The following is a 26,557-nucleotide window of genomic DNA, read 5'->3' as shown; positions in this document are numbered from 1 at the left end:
GCGCGGGGCGGGCCGAGGGCCCGCGTCTGCGGCCTCCGCGCCCGCCCGGGGCCCGCGCCGCGCCCGGCAGGAAGCCGCGGGGCGCTCGGCCGGCGCCGGCGCGCTCGGAGCGGGGGCCGAGGCGAGGAGGAGGCCGGCGTCCCGGCCGCGGGAGGAGGGCTGCGGCCGGGGAGGAAGAGGAGGAGCCCCGCCGCCCCCCGCGGCCCGCCTGCCCGCCGCAGGAAGCGGGCGGAGGATGCGCGGCAGCGCCGGGGGCCCGGCCGGCACGCCGTGACAGCGCAGCCCGCCCGGCACCGCGCCCGCCTCGCCCCGGCCGGCGGAGCCCCTCCCGCCGAGGAAACATGTCCAAGATGCCGGCCAAGAAGAAGAGCTGCTTCCAGATCACCAGCGTGACCACGGCCCAGGTGGCCAGCAGCATCACCGAGGACACCGAGAGCCTGGACGACCCGGATGAGTCCCGCACCGAGGACGTGTCTTCTGAGATCTTCGATGTGTCCCGCGCCACAGACTACGGCCCCGAGGACGTCTGTGAGCGGAGCTCCTCCGAAGAGACTCTCAACAATGTGGGCGAGGCTGAAACTCCTGGCAACGTCTCTCCCAACACCCTTTTGGATGGGCAGCTGGCCGTGGCTGCTGGGGGGGTAGCTGCAGCTCTGCCAGCTGTGGCCCCCAACGGGGGAGCTGTGCCCAAGAGCTCCGCTGTGCCCCTGCCAGCTGCTGGCGCTGCCGGGGCAGGAGGCAGCAGCGCTCAGACTGCCTTGCCCTCCATGGGGCCTACTGCATCAGCCGCTGCTGGGACGATGTCTCAGACGGTGGCTGCTGCGTGCAGCTCGCGCTTCAGGGTGATCAAGCTGGACCATGGCACAGGGGAGCCCTACAGGCGAGGACGATGGACGTGTATGGAGTATTATGACCGGGACTCAGATGGTGGTGGTGTCATGGGCAGGACTGGTGATTGCATTCGGCACAGCAGCACCTTCGAGCAGGCTGCTCAAGAGAGGGACAGTGGCCTTGGTGCCACAGGAGGTTCCATCGTGGTCTCGGCTGTGCCGGCGTCAGCCCATGGCCCCGATTCTATAGCTGACAGTTCCCTGACTGCTGTGTCACAGCTGCTGCAGACAGAGAAAATGAACCAGTCCGCCCTACAGCAACCTAATTTTGTCATTGGGCAACAACAGCAGCCTCAGCAACCTATAGGTGGGGCCATGCCTCAAAGTACTGCTCAGCCTATGTTTTCTGGGGCTTCGGTAGCAAATCAGCAAATGATGGTGCCACAGCAATCGCAGCCACAGGTAAATGCACAGGGTGTTGCACAGGCTGGACCCAACGGGAAAGGCATGGCACCCCCAACTGCGACAGTGGGGCAGCCGAGCATTCCTGTGGCACAGCAGCAGGTGCAGCAGGCAAACATACCAGTGACTCAGCCTCAACAATTTGCTTATTCTCAGTCCCAGATTCCACCAGTGCATCTACTGCCTGCGCAGCCTTCTGGCCAGGCTGAATACATGCAGCACATGACAATGATGCCGTCTCAAGGAGCTATTCAACAGGCTACTGCGGGCTCTGCTCCAAGTACTGTGGCTTCCAGCCTTCCCGTGGGGCAGGTGACGGGCCAGAATCCCTCACCTGTGGGAGCACCAGCGATGGGGGTGTCGGCACAGCCTGGCGAAGCAGTCGGACAGGGATCGGGTTTAATGCAGAGCGGCCAGACGCAAGGTAGTCAGACTGCCGTTCCGCAACCAGGAGGTGTGGTGCAGCCAGGCATCGGACACGCAGGGGTTGTGCAACAGAAATCTGTGACTCAGCATCAAATGGGTGGAAGCAGTCAAGTGTCCGGAATGCCCGGTGCTCCCCACGCCGTGGTCTCTGGAGCTCAGAACGTGCCTGCGGTAGTGCCCGGTACAAGTGTGCCTGGTGTGTCTACCACCGCTTCTGTTACTATGCCAAATGTCCCTGTTACGCTGGTCCAGTCCCAGCTGCCCAGCCACACTTCTGTCAGCAGAAGTACCGGCGTCGTCCAGCCGCAGCACGTCGGGCACTCGTTAATGCAAGGCACGCCTAACGTACCTGCAAGTCTGCCACAGTCGAACCTCGGACAGTTTCAGACTCAAGCGCAATCCTTAGTAGGCCAGATTGACGATACTAGAAGAAAATCGGAACCCCTACCTCAGCCACCACTTTCTCTTATAGCTGAAAATAAACCTCCTGTGAAGCCTCCCATTCCAGACGCTCTAGCAAATCCTCTTCAGTTACCTGCAAGTACTCCTATGAACAGTCTTGCCAGCTCTGTGTTTGGCATATCTATTCCTGTTGATGGTGATGAAGACAGGTATGAATTATTTTATAACACTGTAAAAATACCTTTTCTTATGGGAGAAAAACCAACTTTCGATTTACTCTCAAGTGTTTTTTATAAGTTCGTATTTGCAGAAAGTCACACTGAAATTTACCTAGGCTACTTTTTTTTTTTTTGAAGAGTACAAAACATAAAGTGTTTAGGCAAGTAGTGAACCATGCTTGTTCTTCTCAGGCCGTGTGAGTACTTTTCTCACAAAACAGGGCAAATAGCCTGAAAGCTGCTTAATGCACAAATAGTATGACCTCCTCCAAATCAGAGCCTGCAGATTGTCCTTCTGCACCTGATTGCTGTGTGCGAGGAAGCCAGTTCTCTCCTTCCCCTGAATGTGCCATGAACCACTCAAATGGCAGTTGGGTTAAAGTGGGTTTGTCAAGGCCACAGTATTGCAGGGTTTGTTAGAAATGGAAGCATAGTGCTATCTCGGGGCCATCGGATGAGCTATCTTGGAAAACTGCAAGGCCTATAACACAGATTCTGGATCTTAATCCTGCTGTTGAATTTGCATTTTATATTATAATGTCAGTAAGGAAAAGTAATAAGTAAGGAAAGTAATAAGGGAAAGTAATACGTGATAGTATCAGTAAGGAAAGTACTTGCATCTGGGAATTAACTCAAATGCCATTGCACAGGGAAGGTTCTGCAGATAATGGTCTTTGCCTTGAATCAGAAAGACACTGCTTACTTGGGCGAGGGTGGAGACACAGTGGAAAGTACAACCTTACAGTGAGGTTTCTTTATAGGAAAGCAGTTTGGAACTCTTAGTTGTAACAAAGGTGTGCGGTATGAGCAGACTCCTTGGAGGGCCTGGGAGACGGAGCACAAATGTGACCTGTTCACAACTTGTCAGGCTGCTCTGAGTGGTGCTGATGCTGAAACTGTTCTTGATTGACTTCTGTGAGAGAAGACTTTCAGGGAAAGCAGTGTTTGAGCACTGAATTAACATCATTAATGTTTACTGTTGGGATTAATACAGTTTGGAGGAATGAAATACATGTGGGTTATACACATTTGTATTTTTTAAAATAGGATTAGTATCATTATGAGAAGGTCAGATGTGCTGAATTATCCTGTAAGCCTTCCCTCACCTTGGTAGAATAGCAGACTTCAAGACAGCATGGCCAGTGTTGCTCAGAGCACCTTGTGGTAAAGCAGCTGCGTATTTGGGGTTGGGGTGTAGTGGATTGGGAAGGTACCTTAAGTTGGCGTTGATAAATCTGCAGTAACGCAGGCCTTGTGCTCCTTGGAGCCTTGGCCCACACTGTGCTTGAGATAGTGACACTGCTCAAACCTTTATGCAAGCCAAAGCTGTATTGTAGAGTTGTGCTCATTCTGATTAAAGTGGTAAATGACTTAAAAGTTAAACAGTTCCAATTTTCTAGAGGTTGTGCCTACCGTAAGAGGATTGCTGACCCAGCTGACAAACTCTTCTTTGTGCAAATAAGGTTAGATTTCAGCTGGTAGGGGTTTTTTCATAGCTCAGTGTATTATCAGAAGATGATTTGTCTTGTGTTTAATCATTCTGATGATTAAGGAGTTGGAAAGAAAGAAACGTATTTTGCATTTGTTTTGCACAGCTTCTAATACTTTATATAAATTATAGTAACAGACATGATTATCTGTGACAAATGAGTAATTTTATGTAATGATAAGGAAACTTGTTCTACTTATTCCAAACTGTAGGCTGCCAGGTTTGTGTTGCACACTAGTGAGACAGTTCTTGGTACTCTCACCCTGAACAGTGATTTTACAGGTTCTTTCCATTCTTTTGTCTTTGAACCTGAGCCATCTTGCAGCATTGCCTCACACTTTTGTTTCTGAATAAACTTTTTCAGAAACCTGGCTATGAGAAATATGAGTAAGAAAAGGGAATAGACTCTAAATGTGGAGCGCTCTTTTTGATGTGCTGCTTTACAATGTTCGGTAGAGAAACTAACTTGTGGTTATCTGGAAAGAAACACGTACTTCTCAGTCGTCCGCTTCTGCATGGGGTGATAAAACCTTGTTGTCTGCTGAAGTGGAACGCTGGGCAAGGAGCTGTATGGTACGAGAGTCTCTCCTGGCTTGAACAGCTTTCCTAGCGGTACGGGTAAGCAGTGAAAGCTGCTTTACCAGGCCTGGGCTGCATGCGGAGTAGGAGACACACAGCTGGTAGATCTAAGGTTATTCTTTGCTCCCCTCACTCAAACAGTGGCCTGACTTCCATTGGTTTCAGACAGAAAGGAGGAAATAAGCAAACCTAGCAGCTCGTAAAGGCTGTTTTACCTCTTTGCTTTTATTTGCTTTACTCACTGAGAAGGGTTTACTATAAGACCGTCTCCTGCACGTCTGCTCTGCTCTTCTTGCTCCTGCTTTTTTCCTCTTTCCAGCCATTTAAATTACACAACTACTCCCATAGGCTTATGCCCAGCTGCTTTATCTACTGAAATCAGTGGTGAGACAGTTAATGAAGACCTTCCAGTGTCCTTAATAGGCTGAGGGTTGACACTGGTAAAAGGAATAGGGGAATAGGGCAGAAAGGGAGTTCACACATGGTGAGTCACTGGAAGGTAACGCTTGGGTTTGTTTAGAGAGTTTACTCTGATCATATGTTTGTGGAAAGCGTTTATTCTCTTAACGTGTGACCTCCCCAGGGAGGAGGGGGTCGATGTGTAGGTAGGTATCTATATTTCTTCTGACACCTTCAATTATAATTAAATATTTGTACATACTTGAAGCTTGAGAAACTTGTGTAGATCATTCTCCTATGGTCATCTTCCAACATACTGATTCATTAAGGAATACTGTACAGCTCTGAATATCCTGGATTTATGTAGTAAGTCATTCACCATTCTGAATATAACAAGGAACTGCTAGAAGGGTAAAATAGTTTAGGATGGGAATTCTTTGAAAACAGAATGATAGAAATTAAGTTTGAGACAGAGGTCTGATATAAAGAGCCTGTCCCCATCTTTCTGCAAAAAGTTCTTTGTATTATTGCTATCTTATAGTCCGCTGTCTTAAATTAAACTATGTCTAAGAGGTGGAGATGTAAGGTTATATAGCCTGATATATATATAAATAATATAGAACTATGTACCTATGGACTTAGAACTGACTTTTATGCAAGACATTGTGTGAAAATCTTTAATTTCCTGTTCTGGCAGTCTAGTACACTTCTACAGCAGTCTGGACAAAACTGTGGTTTCTTGCATTGGCTTGATGAATAATGAAGAGTCAATTAATGAAGAAATTTTATTGGAGAGGAAGAGAGGGTGGGTAGATGGGCCGAAAGAATTAAAAAAAAAAAAAAAAGGGGGGGGCGGGAAGGGGGTTGCTTTTGGCATGTCACCCCTTCCTCTAGAAAGCAAAGCTGGGTTTTTTCAGTTGATGTGTCTAAATTGCTAAGCTCTTAAAAAGAAAAATATGTTCTGTAGAAGTTATGAAAGATCTACATCATAACATAGTTTTCTTTTCCTCTCTAAATGTGGCTACAAGTAGAATAAACTGCAACAGTATTCAAGGGTGGAGGAAATAGTACTGTTACTGAGGCAGATGTGAATATTCCAATCCACTTTGAATCCAGAGTCTGACAAATACCATAAAAAACAAGTAGAACTGGATCTCAGGATTGCCCTGGCTTGGTTTGCTGGGCTGTGCAGCAGTGCTAATGATTTGCACGGAGGGCGGTCCGAGGACCTGCGAGGGCGTCGGGGTCAGCGCATGTCAGAGTCTCCACTCACCTTTATGCTCATGTATACACACATTTGTAGTTGAGAAGCATAATATTCCAGCTGGCTTAATAACTTTATTTTGGCTCTTGGGGGAAAAGAAATATGTTGCCTCTGTTAGAAGAATGTAACTGAGAAAGCTTGTTCAAACCTCCTACATGTTTGGCAGACTTTTGGGGCAAAATATTACTGGGCATGTTGGAAAAAGAGCAGAGTATAGATCATTTTCCAGAGATAGCTGAGCAGCTTGAACTGAGCAGGCTGTATTCCAGGGACGCTCATGAATGGCTGCGATTGTGAACTGTCAGCTACAGCAGCTGGACTGCTGAAAACCTGACTGTGCAGCCCTTTCCGCAGAATATAGCTCAGCTACATCATGTATTTGTATAGTGTACTGACTGTGACAGAACTGAGCTCTTGAAACCGCGTTCACAATGTAAGGACAAAACCGGGCATGGGCGTTAATGTAACTTTGCTAAGGCTTTCTTTTTGTATTGCTCTAGATGCATTTTATTTTATTCCTAAAGAAAAATGAAGGTATTCTTTATTGAATATTGTCATTTCCTTCACTTTGCTCGTAAACTTACTAGAGCTTTGAGCTCTGCTGCAGACTGGCAGGTTTTCAGCTCTGCTCTGGAGGGTTCTGGTCAGGAGAGTTTGTAGAAGCAGGTGAGAATGACACACGGACAGACATGCTCCAGAGCCGGCACCACCTTTGGTTCGACATCCAGAGCGACAGCATTCAAAACACAGCTGAGCTGGGACTTGGAGGTGAGCGCTGCAGTTGGTGCTATCAAGGGATGGTTCATGCAAACAGAGCTCCAGTGAGTTGTGTCCACTTTTTGCTGTACTTTCTATAACAAAAATTACATAAGGTAACTCCAGCACCGCACCAGTTTCTAGATGACAGAAAACCTAAGCTGCCATGTGTTTTTTTGAGTGTTACAAGATAGCTAAACAGAAAAACAGTTGTTGGTTTGACAGTGCCGTTTCCCAGTTTAAACACTGAAATGCCGCCTCATTGAGGAGTCAATATGTTCTTAAAATTAGTGAGCTGTGTTTCAGATGAGATAGTTGTTAAAGGGAGGAAAGGGGCAAGATACTTGCAAGAAATTCCTAAGGCGAAACAGTTGGGTTTGCTTTACAGACAGCAGTGTAGGGCTGGGAGAGCTCGTGCTCAGAGCACTCTGCTCAGCTGCTGTGGGTTAACTGCTGCCTGCTCCCTATAGAAGAGCGCAAGTGTTCCATAGCTTCTTTCTGAATGCTGTCTTGTATGGTAGAAATAACAGCCTGTGTTTCATGGAGGCTTTTTAAATTTCCTGTTAAAAGCTGAATATTCAAGTATTTGGGTTTTTTTAGCAGGCAGGACTACCAAACTGCCGTCAAACTACCAAAGAGCTGAAATTTTGCTTGGGCTGTGCGTTTTTATAGGTGGTGCTGATAATATTTTGACTTCAGGTGACATTCTAGTAAAAAGGAATTTTTCCCTGTGACTGTACTGGGCAGTTGGATATCAACCTGTTGCATTTTGAGGTTACATGTTGAATTTTTGCTTTTAAAGTTGGTGATGAGCAGCTTCTGTTGCTCACCAAGAATGCCAGCCTTGTGCTTTCAGGGTGTCAGCAAAGATTCCATAAGAACCTTCTGTGAGACTCCTCCTGCTGAAGTACAACTGGTTCAGTTCTGGTAGATGAATCTAGATTGTCAGCCACAGGTGTTTGCTTTTATTCCTATATTTGACAAGAGTGTAACGATGGAAGTATTTATAGCAACTGCTGAAGCTACTGTCTTCTCAGAAGGTTCTCCAGACAGAAAAGGTCACTTCAAGTGCAGTGTAAGGTTGTATCTTCATTCCCTTTCTTGAAAATTCCTCTATCTTTAAACTTCATGTTTTATAAATACAAATGCATGTTGAGTGCTAGTAAATTCTTCTTTCTTATGCAGGTCAGGTGAGTTATGCAGCCACATGAAGGACAGCTGGATGCTTCATTTTTTTTGTCATGCAAAATGATATTATTCCAAAAGGTTTTTTGTATATATCCTCCCTTTGAAGCTAGGAGTAATGCATTTGTATCTCGACAGCTTGTTTGAATGCTTTTAACAGTGCAGAGAGAAGGTAGAAATATTGATTAGTACCATAGAGAGGTGTCAGCTTGTCACAATGACAACTGGCCTGTTTGTCTGGTACTCATTACAGATTACAAACAGAAACAGAGATCTGTGTCAGCAAGAGAAACCAGTGGCAGGGTGGCAGAGCAGCGGAGGGTGGCAGAGCCTCTGGGGTCCGTCTGGTCCCAGCCGCGCTCCAGCAGGGTCACCGCACCGCGTGTCCCGCCGGCCTCTGAACACCCCAAGGACGGAGACTCCACCAGCTCCCTGGGCAGCGCCCGGGCGCCTCCCAGGGAAAAAGTGTTTCCTGGTGTGCAGAGGGACCCTCCTGTGTGTCCGTTCGCGCCTCCGGTCCTGGCCCTGCCGCCCAGGGTAGCCGGCACCTGTGCAGCGGGGGCCCGGTCCTGGCCCTTCTGTCCGGGAGGGCTGAGCGTGGCCTGTGTGTGAGCTGGCCGTGGAGAGGTGTAGGATGCATGAGAAATAACCTGCTGGTTTCAGTGAAGTATCTGAAGGTTTTCTGTCAGTCTGGAGCAAGTTTAACTTGTCTGATTTATTGGAGGATGGGGCAATCAAAAATGAAGGTTAAAACCCCTGCTTGCTGCTCTGTTATTTCAGGGGTGTAGATGACAACTCATGGGAATGTCTCCTATGTAGAACGCTGTTTGGTGGGTGCAATGGGTCAAATACCTTGACCAACACTACAAATGCCTTTTTAAAAATCCTGTTTCTTTAAGCCAAGCAGCAAGCTCTCACACTGACAGTGTTTTAGTTAGAACTTTAGCTGAGTGCAGGCTGGCATGAGGCTGGAAGACTTGTAAAGAACTCGTAAATGATGTGGGCAGGCAAACAAATACACTTAAAACATGCTAGTAATAAACCATGCCATACATGGTCTAGGTTCTAATATATTTTTAAAGTATTTAATTTAAAATGTTTGCTAATAGATGCTTTCTTGACCGACGTCATCTATGTAAGGACAGGTGGGATTTGCCTGAGTCTGCTTGAATGTGTTTTCTTCCATTTGCTTTTTTCCCCACAGATATTGAAGTACGTTGTCAAAAATCCAGGAACCACTTATATTTATAGATAACTAAAATATCTGAAACTGCTGTACTGCAACTTAATGGAAAAAGAAAAATCTCATTTTTGGGCTGTTTTCTTTGAAAATGGATACTCCAGCCAGCTGTTCTGCTGTGCAAGGCCACTTTCCCCAGTAATCACAAGCAGCTTTCCCTTTCCTCAGTGGGTTTGAGGAAATCTGGCTTTGTCAGCAGAGCAGGCACTGGGAGCCTAATCCTATACAGTAACATGTTCATACATATTAATAAATGCCTCTTTATTTACCTGCCAAGCTGTGTAAAAGTCAATATTTTTAATAGTTGACATCTCTTCCTGATTTTTTTTGTATGTACAATGCAATACTAGCAAACGTGGATCTTTTTAAATTCAGAAATACAGAACTTATGTTGGGTTTTTACTGCCTCCTTTCATCCCGCATATCAGGGTCTGCTTCTTCAATGCACTCCAAGCTTGTTCTCTTGAATGGGATAGTTTGCAGAAGAACAATATGGCCTAGTGATGTTAACTGGCGAGTTACAAGAGGTGCTGAAGGTCTGTCTCCTTGTGAGGTGAAGTTCACAATGTTTGTTGAGAGCACATAAGTTACTTTCAAGAAGTTTGGTTGTATGGGGGTTTTGTGTGTGTGTATTTGGTGGGGTTTTTGGTATGGTTTTGTTTGTTTTTTGTTGCATGTGTGTTTTTTAAGCTTGTCTCAATTCATCCAAATGTGGATAATATTGATGGGCCTCTCTGGGGGTTTTCTTGGAAGTTTCTTAATAATGGCAGTAATCCCTGACTGGGTCAAGCAAAGACTTACTGCATTGCCATTAAGTTTATCAGCTTCTAATCTCTAGGTGTTTCTCTTGGAAGATGTGATCTGCTGTGTGTTTTGTTTTTCTTGAAGCTGGGCTGTGCATCCTGTGAGCTACACTGTCTTGTGTCCTCCCTACAAGAGCTGGAGGTTGACTTTAGCCAGTGAGAAAAGTCACTAGCCCGAGAGATCTTGCACTTGGTGTGTGTTTTGGTTGGAGAACAGAACCACTGCGGCTGGTCCTGACGGTCCGTAAGGGCCTGTGTCGGAATGTCCAGCCGCAGAGCAGCTCTGTGAGCACACAGAGCTCTGTGTCCCGGTGATGCTGTGGGGGGAGCGGGGACCCCAGAACGGCCGGGAGGGGGCTCGGAGCGCACCCAGCCTGGCTCTGGGAGGTAGGCACACGGGATGGAGAGGGTGGAAAAGATCGTCAGCGGGTCCTGATGGACCTTAAAGCTATCAGGAGTACAGGATTATTCACTGTACAGGACTCCTGAGGTTTGGGGAGCAGTTTCTGGGACCTGGGAGAGTTGGACCCTAAAGTTACTGAAATCCAAAAGAAGTAAGGAGAAATTCAGAAGAGGAGAGCACTTGCCTTGTTTTTTCCTTGATTAGTATCTAAGAGTCATATCAGAAAGTACTATGTGAACCCTTCAGCAAAGGAGGATGTGACTCTGGTAGCACAGTCTAGTTCTTTCTCTTCTGATACTTGAAATCCACCCATCAGGAGTTTGAGATGCAGCTGGTAGAAATGGAGCTGCGGAGGTCAGACCTTCCTGTCTCGTTCCAGGTGATGTGGATGTCTTGGGTCTCTCAGTGAAGTCACCTGAAGTTGATTTTCATCATTTCTGGAAGTGCTGGGAGGGAACGTGTGGTTTGTTTGATGCACTGCCCTGTGGATGGTTGTGAGGTGCATCTGCCTGCTCTTCCATCTCCTTCCTCCTGAACGCGCTGACAAAACCGCTGTTAGGCATGTCCTGGTTTGGTGGTTTTTAGCGCTTGTGTATCTCTTGATTTTCCAGGGAGATGAGGTCTGTGTGGTATGCCTTCTCTCCACTCTTGCGCTCTTTCCCTTTAGAAAGAGGCTGTGAACCCCTTTAAGGTCCATCACGGTGGCCGAGAGCTGCTGTCCCAAAACCTGTCCTGCAGGCTGCTGATGGAGTCAGCCCTTCTGCTGCCCGCAGCTGAGTGTGACAGCGGCAATTAACGCTGCTTTTTCAGGGTATGTCAAGTATAATGGCTTTAAGGAACTATGTGAACAGAATATGTAATTAAGCACAGAAGAGCTCTAATCTTGAGACTTTTTTTCCTTAATTCCGCATTGACTTCCTCACATTGAGTCTCTGTCAGTTCTCCCCTGCAAAGCTTTGTACTCCAGTTACTCTATTTTGTAGGTGGAATCTTATGAAATAAAGCTGAGTCAAAGCTGCAGTTGCTTTAAATAGAAGGTGACATAAATAAAAAAGTGAAATATATTTTTTTAAAAAAAACCTAGGGACAGAAAGGTAGTTCTGTTACTAGTGTAAACTTTACTGGGAGTTTCCTGATAAGCTGTGATCAAGTGATTGCAAATCCCCTGGTTCAGATTATAACTAAACCACATAAAGTGCTTTAATTTGGAGACCAACTGTAATCAGTCTTCACTGCTGGTCATAGCCTAGTAACCTGTTAAACACAGCCTTTTTTTGGTGATCAGTCAGCTAAAAACTGACTTGGGTTTGAAATGCTTCTGGGTAGTAATACATCTGATTGTTTATAAACTTTAACAACTAAGGAGGGGTTAATTTGTTGTCCTTTAGTGCACATCACACTGGGCAGCTGATGGCTTTACCATCCTGTGAGGTTTTTTTCATGCCTTGATTCCTTATTGATCACCATAGTAAAAACACATCCATATATGCTGATAGTTCTCTTAATTGTGTGCTTACCATCAGGTCTTGTTTTTCAAATAATAATTCTGATGTTGCATAAAAGCTAAATACTTTTATTTGCTGACTTAATCTCTGGGCTATTCTTAAGTCACTTCTTTCTTGATGTGTTTACTTCAATTTTGGCACTGTAGAAATAGTGTAGGTATACAAAGTAGCATACTAGCATCTCTTAGTAAATGTAGCTGAAGAACACAGTTTATTTTACAGTTTTATTTACAGTGTTGTCAGGCTCCTATAGCTTTCTGTTGCATTCCCAGTCCTGTTGGTGCATCGCGGTATGATTCATGACCTTATTTCTAAGACCAGGAACACAAGAACAATGGATGTTTTACTGATAGTTTCTAATCTTAAGCTTAGTGCTTCAGTATGAGCTTTGTCTGCAACTAAGAAGACATTTGTTCTAGAATGGTCGTTCTGGCTTTCCACCAAAAAAAAGACATGAACTTCACAGTTGAACAGAAAGGTAATTTGATCTCAAAGTATAAAATACCTCTTTCCTTACCTCTTTTCTATTTCGTAGTTAAATTTGTTCCCTCCAGGAGTTGATCCTATTCAAAGGCAGAAGTTCTGCTTTAAAGTTCTTGCTAGCAATGTCCTGAATTCTCAAAGAATTGGGCAAGATGGGCCTGTGGGCTGATCTGGAGACTTATGGGCCTGAAATCTTTTGGAGCAATAATGGCTTGATCTCTTCTGGAATGACAAGTATGGGAATCTCACCACTTCTGGGAGAATTCTTTTCTGTTCCTTGCTATATGTGTGGAAGACAATTCTGATGTGTAGTTTAAACTTCCTTTGCAATTAAATCCTGTAATTTTTCTGCTGTGCTTATACCTAACAGGTATGAGAACAAGTTTTCCTCTCCTTTGCAGATACTTTAAGCTATGTAAAGCCCATAACTATTTCTGTCATCTCTTTTAAATGCTTAATTTTCCTGCTTAGTGATTCTGATTACTGGAAAAAAAATGGAGTATGACCTGTCTTCTGGTATTCTTACCTGGACTTTAGTAGGCTTATATCCCCTGGAGAGCTGGGATCCAAGGCTGGACATAAAATCTAAGGACTTGAAAGGCTGAATAAAACAAGCCTTCAGTTAGTACATGCACATCCTGCGGGAAAGGAGTGTTGCGAGTTTGACACCTTTGCAAGATTTGTCATTTTTTTAGCTTCTGTTTAGGTTCTCTTCTGTGGAATTGCAGTCAGCAACTCATTCCGTGTTTTGTATTTGTGCAGCTGATTGTTGCTACCAGGGCATAATGCTTCGTGTTTATCCTTGTTGAATTGCACCCTTTTTATTCCAGACCATTGCTCCACGTGGGCAAGATCTTCCTGAATTCTCTTCCTGCTGCGCAGAGTGCTTGCAGCTCCTTTGCAGGTATAAAGCCGGCCTGTGCCGCCGTGTCCCGGCGGTGGGTTGGTGTCCCCGGCACACCGGAGGATCCCAGGGGAGCTGTGTGCGTCCTCACACCGCGCCGCTGAGAGCCGCGTTACACAGCAGCTATCCGTGGTGGGCCTGCTTTGTATGAGCCGTGGTCTTGCTTAGCGGCGCGTCGTGCAAGGCAGCACTGAAAGCTCTGCTAACTTTATAACGTGATCGCATCTTCTCTGGTTTTTCTAAATGAGGCTTGTTAATTTTTCTCAGAAGGAATTTCTGCCTGACATAAGCTTCTGAAAAGCCCATCCATGTTGGCTTGCTGCTGTCTAGATAACAGTAAATAGGTGGTTCTGCTTTGCTTTGGTTTTCCTCTGAGGTATTGAGCATGGGTTGTCTGACCTGCTTGGGCCTTTTTAATCTTCTGGATCATTCCTGTTCTCAAAGCTGATGAAAATAATAGTGAAGGATATTGAGAGAGAGAACTGTCTGAGGTGGTCTAGTGTGAATTTTTTAATTTGGCACCTCAGGAAAGAAAAAAGGTGTGGTATTTCTGTTCCTCCTCTAGTTGCCTTTAACTGCTGCTGTTAGTCAGCAGTTTGAAGGTGGAGACATCTTCAGCTGTGTCACCAGCAACCGCCTTGCTGTTCCTCCTTCAGAGGTGGGAGCTGGACAAAAGGCACCTGTCGAGCAGCACCCGTGTGCCGGGCTGATACCTGCTCTTCCAAAGCCACTCACGTTATTTGAACTAAAAGGGTTTTATCTGTATACTTGAAAACTTGCCAGTTTTCACATGCGTGGTTTCTAGCAAAGCAGAGCTCTCTAAAATAAGGTTTGCATTTGGCATATACTTGTCCTGATTAACAGCAATGGGAGGTTACTCTCTTTGAATATGAAGTGAGACCTGGATGTATTTAGACTTCCCTTTTAAAGGAACAACTTGAAGTTACAAGTATTTAGAGAGCTGAATAAATTCTCATCCTCTTGTTAGAAACCGTAACATCGGAGCTCATTGTGAAGATTGACGTTTGTGAGCTTTTAAAGGAAACAAGTATGGTGTTGTAGGACTTCTTTATAGAGACACAGAGGTGGTTTTATCAGTCGAGACAGGGTTTGAATGGTTAATGGCGCTGAGTTGTCTGTCTAGTCTCTGGGACTGGAATCGCCTCTGTCCTTGGGAACAGATGGAGAGGCGCCCGCCGCCCCTGCTGAGCTGGGCTGTCCTGTGCGTCATCGCTGGGGACGTCCTTGCGCCGGCTCTATGTCTGTCTGTCCTCACCTGGGACCGAGTCCTGACCTCCCGCACGCACTGGGGAGGGGACCCGGCTCTCTGGTCCCCAGCTCTCGCTCGCTCTCTGGGTCCCCGGCGCTCTGTCTCTGGTCCCCGCTGTGCCAGGCTCAGCTCAGGCAGAGTCGTGGGGACTTCAGGTGTCCCAGCTGTGACACAGCAGCAGGTACATCATGCTACCTCTATGAGCTGCTTTCTCAAATGTTTCCGCAGACTGAGAGGAATTTTTAGTCGTTCTCTAATCTTTTACTGTTTGATTTGGTTAAAAATAGATGCCTTGGCAGTCTGAAGCTCAGTCGTTTTAGTTCAGACCTGCACGTTAGGCATCTTTCGTGTTATCTCTGTGGATGTGTGTTTCCTGTTTAGGTAGCACCCCTCCACAATTAACACCTTGCTAAAATATAGCTATGGAGTAGGAAATGTTTCTTAATTCTCTTAATTGTCTGAAATAATGCAAAAGCAGTTTCAACAGCAGGTGGTACAAATGGGAATTTAATGAGGAAAACTTTTTCATACCTTTTCAGATACTTGCTTAAGAATAGTACAAGAATATATAGCATATAGCGTATCGGTATAAAAATAGGCTGTATAAAATAGATGTCGTGTGGTTATAAACCACAACTTTTTATACCTAACAATAGCAACAGGGGTTTATATGCTGCAAGTCAATTAATCTGGGGAGCTAAATGTCATTCTATTTACAGTCACTTTCTGAGGAAGAGACTTTGCATAGTCCTTGCAGACAGAGTCGGGAAGAGCTCGGGCGGGTGCTCCTCGCCAAAGGAACGCTCTCCATCCGCAGACGCCAACTGCCTTCCATGTGTTGAGTCCCTGCATCACTCGTGTCCTTTAGCTATTGTGTTCTCTTCCTAGAATTAGTTGTATTTAGTTATCACTCAAGTGTGTAATAATTCTGAAACATAAGTAGTACCAACAAAAAAGCATATTTTAGCAGCTTGATCAAGTAACTTCTGTAGCAGGTTTTGAGCTAAATCCCAGACACCCATGGAACTTTTTTGAAGGGTAGGGAGGTGAATGTGGGAGAAGGAGTGACAAACACTTTAACCTAGTGATTGCTGATCATTGCTGATGCACAAATATCATTATCCTTGTGAGCTTTTGGTACACACCTGCTGTGGGCATCACATTACTTCGCATAGGATTTTGTTATGATGCTGCTTCTGTTACTTTTTTGTTGTTGTTGTTCTATGATTTCAACTATACAGTAATTGTACTTAAATTGAAATAATTAAATAACTTGAAGACAGTTGTTTTAAGAGGTATTCTTGCCATAAACTTAGAAAAGGGATGGGCACTTGTGCTTCTAGCATTGGTATAAACTTCCAATTTTAAGACTGGCTTTAAAAGGAATTTGAATACTAACTTTTCTGAAGATTTTTCTTCAGCTCAGCTGTTGCATTCTTTTCTAGGGCTGGTCTAGCCATACCAGCATGAGGGCGAACTGCAGCATTGAGAAAAGGAGTTTTGAAGCTTAAGTGTAATGCTCTGATACAGCCACTAGCAGTGAGGAGTGTGACATTGTGCTTTGTCCAGTACCTTGTAAACAAAGTGGTGAGGCTTTGGAGGACTGAGATCTCCAAATTGCCCTTGGTGTGGTAGGTGTCTGTGGGGTCGGGCTGTGCGGGGCTGGCGCTGGGATGGGGTTTGTCCAGCGGGGTCCCTGGAGCCCAGAGTGGTACCTGATTTGCTGCCACTCACCGCTCGGCACAGCGCCCCAGACAAGGTGCCTGCGGCACCTCGAGAAGGGGAGACACAAGGGTGACAGGCACCCGCTTACAGAGTTAGTGATAGTTGAGATTACACTGCTTGGTTTTAACTTGATCAGGTTTTCGGTTTAACTTAATCTTTGGTAGCTTGAATGTGACAGATTTAGCTCTGACTTTTAGGTCCCTTGAAGAACTCGCATGTTGTTAATATGAAGTAGGGTGCCAAGTAGAATAGTGGGTACTGTTTGCAGAGACATTTTGTGAAAGACAAAAAATGTGAAAGGTGTCTTTCGAATTTAGGTTGTATACCAATCTAGTGCTATATGTACCTATCTATACAAGATTGTCAGTGTGACATGAGATGTTTCATTGGTGGCTTTACAGTTGTCTTTTTACAATAGCAACTTGGTATAGCGTGAAAATCCATAGAGCTGGAGGATTACTTTTTCCTTTTGAATCGGTATGTCCTTAATGGAAACCCATAGAAACAGTAAGGCCTGTCAGTCATTAGACTATTCTTTAGGCATACTGTAAAGTCTGAACTTTTGGACATAAATTTAACCTGTCTGGATAGCTGATTTACTCTGTAATACAGATTGAATAGAGTTAGTATTTTTATTATGTACCCATTGTCAATATGTCTGTTTGATTCTTGGATCTCATAGGAATCCGTCAACCGCATTCTACCAAGCGTTCCATTTGAGCAAGTTACGTGAGTCAAAGACCCTCTGGGATAGGTATGGATGTTAAGTACGGAATGCATACGTGCTGAGGAATGCATACGTGCTGAGGTATGCATGAGCAGCTGCGCTCCATGCACGTTTCTCGTCATTTTGGTTTGCACAGAACCGCTGCTTGTGTTTAGAACTTCATATTGGGCTTCTACAGCCTGAAGGCCTGAAAGGAGTCGTGAAGTATTTGTACTGAATAAGTCTGAAATATGACATGACTTTTTTTCTTCCTCCTTTTTGTTATGCACGTGTCGTACATAATGTGTAAGCTGCAGGAGTGAATACTCGTCAGCTACTAGCTGACCTGCACTAAAATATTTACTGCTTCCTTTCCAAAAAAAGGAAGCTTTTTGACATTGTGGCTATTGAGTCCCATATCAGAAAACCAGTTGTGAAAATGTTATATTTAAACACAATTTTGGCAGCTAAAACCTTTTGGTCTCAGAACCAGGAAAGGAAGCTTTCTGGCTTGCTTTCATTCTGCTGAAGTAAAGCTAGAGGGGAACAAACACCAACCGTGACAAGATACGAGGATGAAGTAAACCAGCCGAGTTAGCATTGAACTCATGGCGAGAAACTGCAATGAGGTGCAACGAAGTCTTATCTGTTACGGATATGACTTGTCAGAGATGCATTACTAATTCATCAGTAGCTGCAAACTGTTTACTTCCCACACGTTAATGACGTTGAAGCGTTGGTTTGATTTTGGTGTGTGTTGGTTTGGGTTTTTGTCAGTGTTATTGGAAGTCCTGTGTGGCTCCGTGCCCTGCGATGCTCTGCTTGTCACGGCGCTGCTGCTTGGCGAGCTCTCTAGAAGCTGTGGGAGTGCTGTAACTATTGTCATTGCACGGGCTGTGTCTGACTTGAGAGGCTTTTCAACTTGCAAAGTGTAACCGAATCCTTTAAAGTTTGCTTGGCAACCATTTGTGTGCCTGCAGCACTGATGGTTACAAGTCCTGCTAATGCACCGTGCCCCTTGCTCTGGTTTTGGCTGCACTGCTGGCACTAGGCTGAGTTTCAAAAGCACATCTCCCTTTTCTAGCAGAAACTTGTATAAAATTGCATTTTTGCTTTAAGCTCTGGATGATGTGGCTTTCCTGTATTTATGGGATGGAGTTGGTATTTAGGTTCCAATTAGGCTCATTATTTAGCTGAAATTAGCTTCAGGGCCTTGAATACAAATCTGGTAGTTAGACCAAAAGCTCACTTTAAGGTCGGGCCTTTATCTGTTTCTCTATTTGCATGTCTCTTAACTTGAAATCTTAAGATGAGGAAGCTGATTCAAAAAACCCTAAAATCAATTTATGATTAAGCTCGAGGCTTCATGGATCTGAGGTCTATGTACAATGTCTGAAGCAAGTACTGGAAGTATGGGATATAGGAAAACATTGAATTCAGGTCGGGGAATGTAAATGGCTTCCTTTAAAAACAGTCTGGCTGCTTTGCTGTTGAACACTTTGTGGTGAAAACAAGTATTTGTAAAAGCAGAAGCAAATTGATCAGGATTGATGCAAGTTTTAAACTTCTAATCTGTTCAAATTCCAAAGTCTGTGACAGAGTTTAGCAGGTTTTGCATTTAAAACCCAGTTATTAGTTTTTCTTTAGCAGGTTTTGCATTTAAAACCCAGTTATTAGTTTTTCTTAAGATCACGTTCTGTAGTTTTGCTTTACTAGATGACTGCAACTGAAAAGCTTTCAACAATAAACTTCCAATGAAAACTTAATGGAGGGAACTTGAAGGACATGGCCAGGAAAGCCGGTTCTGGGTTTGACGGCATCTCCTGGCCTGATGGATTTTGTCAAACTTCCGTTTCCCTGTTCCGTGGCTTTCCATTAAATGAGATGCTCTTCCTGAAGACAGGAGACAGTCGAGAGCTGCCCGTCTCGCACTCGTTGATTGTAGCCTTATCTGGGGTGAATCTTCTCACTACCTCAGACTTTCTCACATTCTCATGCAGCTTTGACAAAGAAAAACTACAAAAACCTGAAACATTTGCATAGATACTTTGAGGCCAGATAATTGATTGTATTGGGAAGCCGTTGTTATAAAATCTCATCATTGGATGGAGGCTGATTAAACATGCCTTAATTGTTTCAAAGGTAGATGAGGTTTCTCTGGACAGAATAGCCAACTCGTCTCAGGGTAAGACATGAAGAGTGGCTGGTGAAGGGACTGCAGTCGCTCATTGACGAGTAAGCCAGAGAGGGAAGAGGATAAATTAACACACTGTTTTAGTCTGTCGTTCAGTTGCGAGCAACACAAATGTGGGAACGCTTGAAGACGGCTGACTGTTCATGCAGAAGGGTGGGTTGGCAGTTTGATTTAAAGCAGCAGCAATGACAGTGAGCAGAACTGGAGATCCTCAGCTGGGGCCCGTCTGTCTGAGCCTGCAGTGTCACGCATCTTCCCACCGCCACCCGAAGCAGAGCAGATCCGGGGTGTTCAGAAGGGCCGTCTGGCGGGGCTGGTGGACGGGACTCTGTCTCTGGACCCTTTGGTCAGTTCTGCACGGAGTCTCTTCCACTGCGGCAGCATTAGTCGTGTGGAGTGATGGGGTTGGTCATCCAAAGGCATGAGGTGAATTGTACAGCAGCTCTTGATGCTAAAACTTAAAAGAATTATCAAGAGCAAGAAAACTCGTGCTTTCTGGCAGCCTTTTGGGGTGTAACTTGCTGCTACGAAATTCCTTAGGAAAGTAGTATGCAGATAATCACTAATACAGCTGAATACAGAAGGGCTTTTCTTACTGACTAAAGAACCCGAAGCTTCAGAATTAGTTTCCATCATGTAGTCAGCAGGATTTGCAGTCTCACTGAAATGTGGAACACTGTTACCTGGTCCAGTGCTGGGCAGTGCCAAGGTTGGGCTGTTTATTACTTGCATTCCTAATGCGTCCAACGTTGGCATAAAACACGTGTTACTGAGGACTGGGGCATCTCTAAATTAACCACTGCATCCTTTTTCTAAACATACTGAGTGAATTAAGCTCCACATGACTCTATTTTGAAGTTTTATTCCTAGTCTTTCTACCTCGATTTGGAAGTGAATTTTGCCCCTGAGCATGTCTGTGGAAGGATGACAGTGATGTCTAAAGATATGAATGGTGAAAAACCAAGCTCAGTGCAGGGAGGCTTGGTGAATTCACCATTTAAATACATTTTGGTGCCTAGGAGTGCCAGGTGAAGTTCAAGGTTAAATTTTCCTCCAACCATTAACAAATAAGCATTAAGACATTAACTTTTTCTGCTGTCTCCTGATCCACTTATCCTCAATTTTTCCATTAGTCACTTGTTTTATTCGCTTTCCCATTCTGTGAGCAGTGTTGTTCAAGTTCTGGAATAGTCTAGAGTAAGTAAGCTTTCTTGAACTGCAAAAATCTGCTTTACAAAGAACACTTATTTGATGATTATATAATATCTGTATTTTCAGTGAAGTTGTGTACCGGTATGTGTTGTGCTAACAGAGCTACCAAACACTTGAACAACATTACAGCTTGTTGATGATACTGGAACATCTTTCCAATAATATCTTACCATACCCTTGGGACACCATGTCTCCATAGGAAAAGTTTTTGCAGCGATGAAGTCAGAATTTTACAGAGGCTTTTAAGAATGCAATGCCATGTGGAAAGTGTCATTGCCGTATACCATGTAACAATGCATTAGAAATTAGACTTGCACTTAGATTTACCAATTCTCTTCCCATTTTCTTAATCTGTGTGTACATGATAGTCCAAGACAACTTTCTCGCTTTGTTTGCAAGACATTTGAAAGGATAAAATTATGGTGCTATTCTTGAGTTGTGGGCATATGGGAGAAATATACCTAAAATACAACATAATTGTAAGTGTTTGAAAAAAACACCTTGTCCCAAACGCTGCACACCTGATCGTGAGCTATAGCTAAGTAGTGTTATTAGCAGTCAAAATTCAGTTTTTCCATTGGCCTTTTGAAGTAAAATGTGAACGAATTACACTTAAGCCACTAGGATTTTTTTTTTTAAACAATCAAAATGATGATTTCTCAGGCTAAATAGGGTTTTGCCTGTCTGGTGTTTAAGGTAGAAAGATGTGGGGTTTACCATCCATCCCTGGAAATGGTAAACGGTCACTCTTGCTGACCGAAGTCTCGCCTTGCGCTTCGGGGTGACCCGGGTGCGCAGTGCAGGCCCTTCGCTCGGAGCCCTGGCCGGCGCAGGACGCGTCGCACCGAGTTGTCCTCTCCAGTTACGGTGTGTCTGGTAGGTAGTTGGCTGCAAAAGCTCAATTTGAGCGAGGGGATGTTTGCAATTACAAAAAAAAGTGTGTCTAATGCATCCATTTCAACTGCCTTGTGTTAATTGATGTGGATTTTTGTCTCTGTATTACAGCTTTGACAAAAATTGTCAGAGTTCTGTGGTTCCTGGAGCAATCAGCTTTGTCTAAAAGCACAGCATAGTAGTTGGTCTTTTCTCATAAGAGCTAAATAGTTTTGTACATAACCGCACTGTAAAATAGTTGCCACAGGAACAGAAGAACAAAGTTGCAATCTCAAAGTTAACTAGAAAAGTATTGACAAAAAATGTAGCTTGGAAGAGGCTTAGATGGTGAGACACTGGAACGATTTTCTTGTGAACTGGATGTTTAGGACTTTACAAGCCACGTTCGGTTTAGAAATACAGGCTGTTAGTCCCTCTGCCCGAAAAGCTGGGTCTTGGTGCTGGCAGTTCTTGTGAGACTTCGCACTACTCAGACAAACCCATTTAACATGTTCGTTCTTCATATGTAACCAACGCTGCTGAGCATGCTGCCAATACTCATTTTAAAAAGCCATAAGTAGTTTTTTCTGAACACTTGGTTTCAGTGAGCATTATGTGTTTTCAGAGCAAGGAGTTTCCAAGCCTGACTGCAAACCGGGCATTTTTTCCACGTAAAGTGTAGCTGCACGCTGCTGATAGCACCTTCCATGGCTGGGGAGCTTTATCAGTGGTTATCGCTGCCGGGCCTGGGACTTGTCCAAGAACTGCAGTCCCATGTCAGACACAGGGACCTGGAGCGGGAGGGCTGGCGTGGGGACGGGGGACCGGGGACCTGGAGCGGGAGGGCTGGTGTGGGGACGGGGGACCGGGAACCTGGAGCGGGAGGGCTGGCGTGGGGACGGGAGACCGGGGACCTGGAGCGGGAGGGCTGGCGTGGGGACGAGGGACCGGGGACCTGGAGCGGGAGGGCTGGTGTGGGGATGGGGGACCGGGAACCTGGCGTGGGAGGGCTGGCGCGGGGATGGGGGACCTGGAGCAGGAGGGCTGGCGTGGGGACGGGGGACCGAGCTGTGGTGGGGTTGGTGCTGCCCGGGGTGTCCTGCAGCGCTGGGAGCCCCGTCCGGCTGCTGGGAACACAGGACTTGTCCAGTGCTGGCCTGGGCAGGGCGGTGGGTCTGTCCCAACGGAGAGATCAGGGACATCACCACCCCTCAAAATTCAGAGAGCCGTGAGAGCGTGCCCGCCCGTGCTCCTGCACCGCGCCTGGAGAGCAGGCCTGATTGCCGTCACCTGGGCTGTAGGGATGTGCTTCAACATCTTGTTCTGCACAGTACACACGCGTTCTTGTAGTGACGACTGGGATGTTTTGTTGGACTGTTCTGCACTAGTCCGTCTCTGGAACAGAACTGAGCCCAATGGTGCAGTGCGTTTCTTGGATGTTAAACGTGATCAGTGAGAATTCATTGAAACCAAGCGGGTGTGCTCGTGGACTTGGGGTTCGCTCACCTCTTACTCTGCTGTTTTCTGCAAAGTTGTAAATACAGTGGCTCAGCCAGGACCTCATTAACTGGGAAGCAGTATTCAAGTAAAGCCAGAGAACAAACACTATAACAATGTTTTTTCTTCAATGCTTTGTGAAAGCAACATAGCAGAAATAAAACCAGAGGTAAAGACCTCATGAATATCCCTTGAATCCCTGCTTTCCCCAGTGAAGAAAACTGAAAAATGAGGCAAGGAATCAAAGCAGTTAATGTACTGGTTTTTCTCATGCATTTTGGGGGTTCTGGGTGTTATAAACATAGGCTGAGGAATCACAGACTGAAGGAGTAGCGTCTCTTAAGAGACTGGGCAATACAGTGGGGGAGCAGAAGCCCGTGATTGTGTACTGAGTTCTTGAATCTGAAGCTTTAGCCTCAGTGAGAATGTGTTCCAGGACTCCTGTGGGTGCAAATGGGTGCATAGGTTAAATCAAATTATATTGTAATGCTCACTAAGTTTTCTCCTTATGTTTACAGTGCATCTGGTGCAAGTGTTGTTGCCATTGACAACAAAATAGAACAGGCAATGGTAAGTAAAATACAAGTTGTTACTTCCGAAAGGATTAGTGGCTCATCATTGAGCATAAGTTTCCAGCTGCGTTGTGTTTTTGTGAGTCTGCAACATCCCTTTAGTTGTGTCAGACTGAGACCATCATTTGAAGAAAAGGTTTTTCTGTATCAGTGATGGGATGACCACAAACCAGGTTTGCTTTTACTGTTGGCCCAGGAGTGTTCTTAAATGAATTTTCGTACAAATTTGTGTGAACTAGCTGATTGAACTTAAAAGGGTGCTGAAAATAAATAGCACATTTAAGTCTCTAGTGCAGTCACTACTAGTTTTTCTTAATTGCCACTTATGCTATGCCATCCTTGATATTTGGCTCAGCTTCAGTTCCATCTGTTTGATTTTTATTTCTGCTGATTCAGAGGCTTTCTTACTTCTTGGTTTGTGCACCTCGGTGCTTGGGGCTAACGCAGACTCTACCTCCGGGTCAAAGCTTTGAAACTGATGCTTTCATTGAGAGTAGCTGGACCGTAGTTCTAGACCTTGTCTTCAGCGTAGCCGAGGGGACTCGAATGCTGGAAACAAAGCTTTTGGTGTAAGGACCACTTTTCAGTGAATTAAGAGCTCTTGGAGGCTATTTTATTCAGACAGAGGTTTAGTTTTCCAGGCTTCCCGCTTACTTCAGTGACAGCAGTAAAATAGTAAATTTGGGGACTGGAGTGGAAGGAAACTGTTCTTTTGACTTGATGTAACCGTTAACTTGTTCTTCCCAGGATCTAGTGAAAAGCCATTTGATGTATGCAGTAAGAGAAGAAGTGGAAGTCCTGAAGGAACAAATCAAAGAATTAGTGGAAAGAAACTCTTTACTTGAACGAGAGAACGCACTGTTGAAATCTCTCTCCAACACTGAGCAGCTGTCGCAGCTCTCCAGCCAGCAGGGCCCCCCCGGCAGCACCGCGCAGCCCGCGCAGCCCGCGCAGCCCAACGTCTCCTCCGCGTAACGCCTTGGCCCGGCAGCCTGTCCGTGTGCGCTGGTCTTGTTAAACCTCAGAGCAGCCTGTCCATGTGCGCTGGTCTTGTTAAACCTGAGAGCAGCCTGTCCGTGTGCCGCTGGTCTTCTTTGCTGGGGCCGGGAGCGAGCGGCCGTGCTTGTGTCGCGTGTCTGGCCGTGTCAGTATTAGACAATCATGGGGCAGAGCTGTCCCCTGCGGCCCTGCGTGGTCCTGGGGGGTGGTGCCGGGGCTGGGGGTGCGCGGGAGGGTTGGGGTGCGGGTTGGGGAAGGGGCTGCGGCGCTGGGGGCTCTCCAGGGTTTCCATCCCGTCTCCACGGATCGCTTTGAGCCTCGCTATCTGGTAAGAAGAATTCATCCGGAGAGCCACTGTTCTTTCAATATAAGCAACGTTTGCCTACATTAGTTTCATTTATTTGTTTTATTTATTACAGGGCTGCTATTTTCATAATGTACATGAACAATGTCACAGAACTTTTTTTTTAATAAATGTATGTATCAGTAAAATGATAGATGGGATTGCGTTTAATAGATAAAATGTTTAGGCAATAATTGAACAAAAGAATCCTGGCATATTTCTAACACTAATGGCAATTTACCTTTGGTATTTATTTACGGTAGTAGAGATCCAGCTTGAATGTAAATTTTGTATAGAGTGTAAGTATGAAGACCATAGTGCATCTGTACAGGTAGTCACCAGTTCTTGTGATATAATAAATAATTGATGGGCTATTTTGATGAAGAAAACTTTGCTCATTTCTGTTTCTACTTTCTAATAGAGAGAAATTGCCATGATTCCTCTGCTTTTTGACATTTCGTATAATTTTTTTTTGGGGTGGGAATAAAAAGCTGTGAAATTGTTCAACCTACTTTGTAACCAAAGAAGCAAGCAAAGCTGTGTAATTGAGTTGGTTTTTTCTTTGTTTTTTTTTTTTATTTTATAATGCACATTCTTTATGTATTTTTATTTAGTGTTTTCTCATTCACAACTTTCTTTGCTGTCTAGCATGATCTGCATGACTTATAATCTTTGAACCACTTTCGTACCTCATGTTTTTATCCAGCACTCTTATTGTAATATGTAATAGTCTGTGAACAATGTCAAATAAAAAAGAAAGAACAGCTGGTGTTGGTGGAGCTGAGCTAGTGTGCTATGCACTAGTTGTTAAAAAAAAATAAATGAAGTGAGCCATCTTTTGTTCATTTAAAATGGTGTTTTGAATTTCGTATGCAGAAAACGTTTTGTTACATTGCAGATTTTAATGTATTTAATAAATGCAACATGCAGATTAAGTGCAGTGTATACTGAGTATTTAAATTAAAAATGTACATTTCATAAATACAGTTTCAAGAGAGACCATCATTTGTGTAAACGAATGCAGTGTGTCAAATTGATGTATAAATATATATATTTTAACACATTTTCTGAAATTAAACTGCAGTTTTGTTGAATATTTTGGCTGTAGATGTTGTTACAGTGTAACTAAATTCAGTAGCACTTTTTTTTTCCTTAACCAAATGGAGAAAGGTAACTTCAGTCAGGCAGTGACAGAATAATGCCGAAATCGTAACTGCTTCTCTTGCAGCAGACCCTTTTCTCCTGGGGAAAGCAGGATTCTGGCTGTCAGTGCCCGTCGGTGGGTTCCACTGCCGCAGGTACGTGGATGTTGGCTGTGTGCCGGCACAGGTGGCGGTGCTCTTCGGAGCGCTCGCCCTGAGCTCCCTTTGCACGTGTTTGCTTCAGTGTCTTATCCTTGTGTGTGTCTAACTCTGGTCAGGTTTATTTGTTAGGTGAAACAAAACAAAAGCAACACGGGAAACTCCCAAGTTTTGGTGTCTTCAGATCTCAAGAAGCATCTTCGTCCTGTGTTCCAGATGCCCAGAGCATTGCACCTTCCTGGTAAGCACCAGTTCACAACAGAGTTCCAAAAAGCCCTGTGCCACATATGTACGTGTATGTGTGTTAAAAAGTGCTCACTGGAGTATTGGATTAAAAGGATCTTCCCGTGAGGTGTGGGTTGGTGCTGTGGGCACACGTGTTTGCTGCTGTAGGTCCCTCAGTGAAATGAGCTTTGCGTGCAAAGGAGAGCACAGAACATGCCGGTATCTCGTCGTGCCTCCCTCTGGTGTGAGCAATGGCTCCGTCCGGCTGTGCGGTGAGGATGTTGGTGTGCTG

General features: G+C 45.1%; 1 protein-coding gene across 3 annotated transcripts; it reads left to right on the top strand.

The window, feature by feature from the left end:
- TSC22D2 (TSC22 domain family member 2) lies at positions 1 to 24,606 on the top strand. 3 transcript variants are annotated; one of them, XM_065640528.1, is made up of 4 exons: positions 2 to 2,329; positions 17,026 to 17,097; positions 23,344 to 23,395; positions 24,145 to 24,606. In XM_065640528.1, the coding sequence occupies exons 1-4, from the start codon at positions 342 to 344 to the stop codon at positions 24,370 to 24,372; spliced, it is 2,340 nt and encodes a 779-aa protein (XP_065496600.1). In that variant the 5' UTR covers positions 2 to 341; the 3' UTR covers positions 24,373 to 24,606. The 3 variants fall into 3 exon arrangements, with proteins under 3 accessions (XP_065496603.1, XP_065496600.1, XP_065496602.1); XM_065640531.1 differs by lacking the exons at positions 23,344 to 23,395; positions 24,145 to 24,606 and adding an exon at positions 21,954 to 22,061 and having other exon boundaries at positions 1 to 2,329; XM_065640530.1 differs by lacking the exon at positions 17,026 to 17,097.
- The last annotated feature ends 1,951 nt before the right edge of the window (positions 24,607 to 26,557 follow it).

The sequence above is a fragment of the Caloenas nicobarica genome, chromosome 8 (genome assembly GCF_036013445.1).
Source record: "Caloenas nicobarica isolate bCalNic1 chromosome 8, bCalNic1.hap1, whole genome shotgun sequence".
Classification (NCBI taxonomy): Eukaryota; Metazoa; Chordata; class Aves; order Columbiformes; family Columbidae; genus Caloenas; species Caloenas nicobarica.
This window is presented reverse-complemented; position numbering and strand designations above follow the sequence as displayed.

What these genes read in the sequence shown, in the direction of transcription:
- TSC22D2 (XM_065640528.1), top strand. Translation starts at nt 342, where the DNA reads ATGTCCAAGATGCCGGCCAAGAAGAAGAGCTGCTTCCAGATCACCAGC. An exon ending in GTTGATGGTGATGAAGACAG is followed by an intron (nt 2,330 to 17,025) that starts GTATGAATTATT and finishes TGGATCTCATAG; the next exon opens with GAATCCGTCAACCGCATTCT. An exon ending in TCAAAGACCCTCTGGGATAG is followed by an intron (nt 17,098 to 23,343) that starts GTATGGATGTTA and finishes TTATGTTTACAG; the next exon opens with TGCATCTGGTGCAAGTGTTG.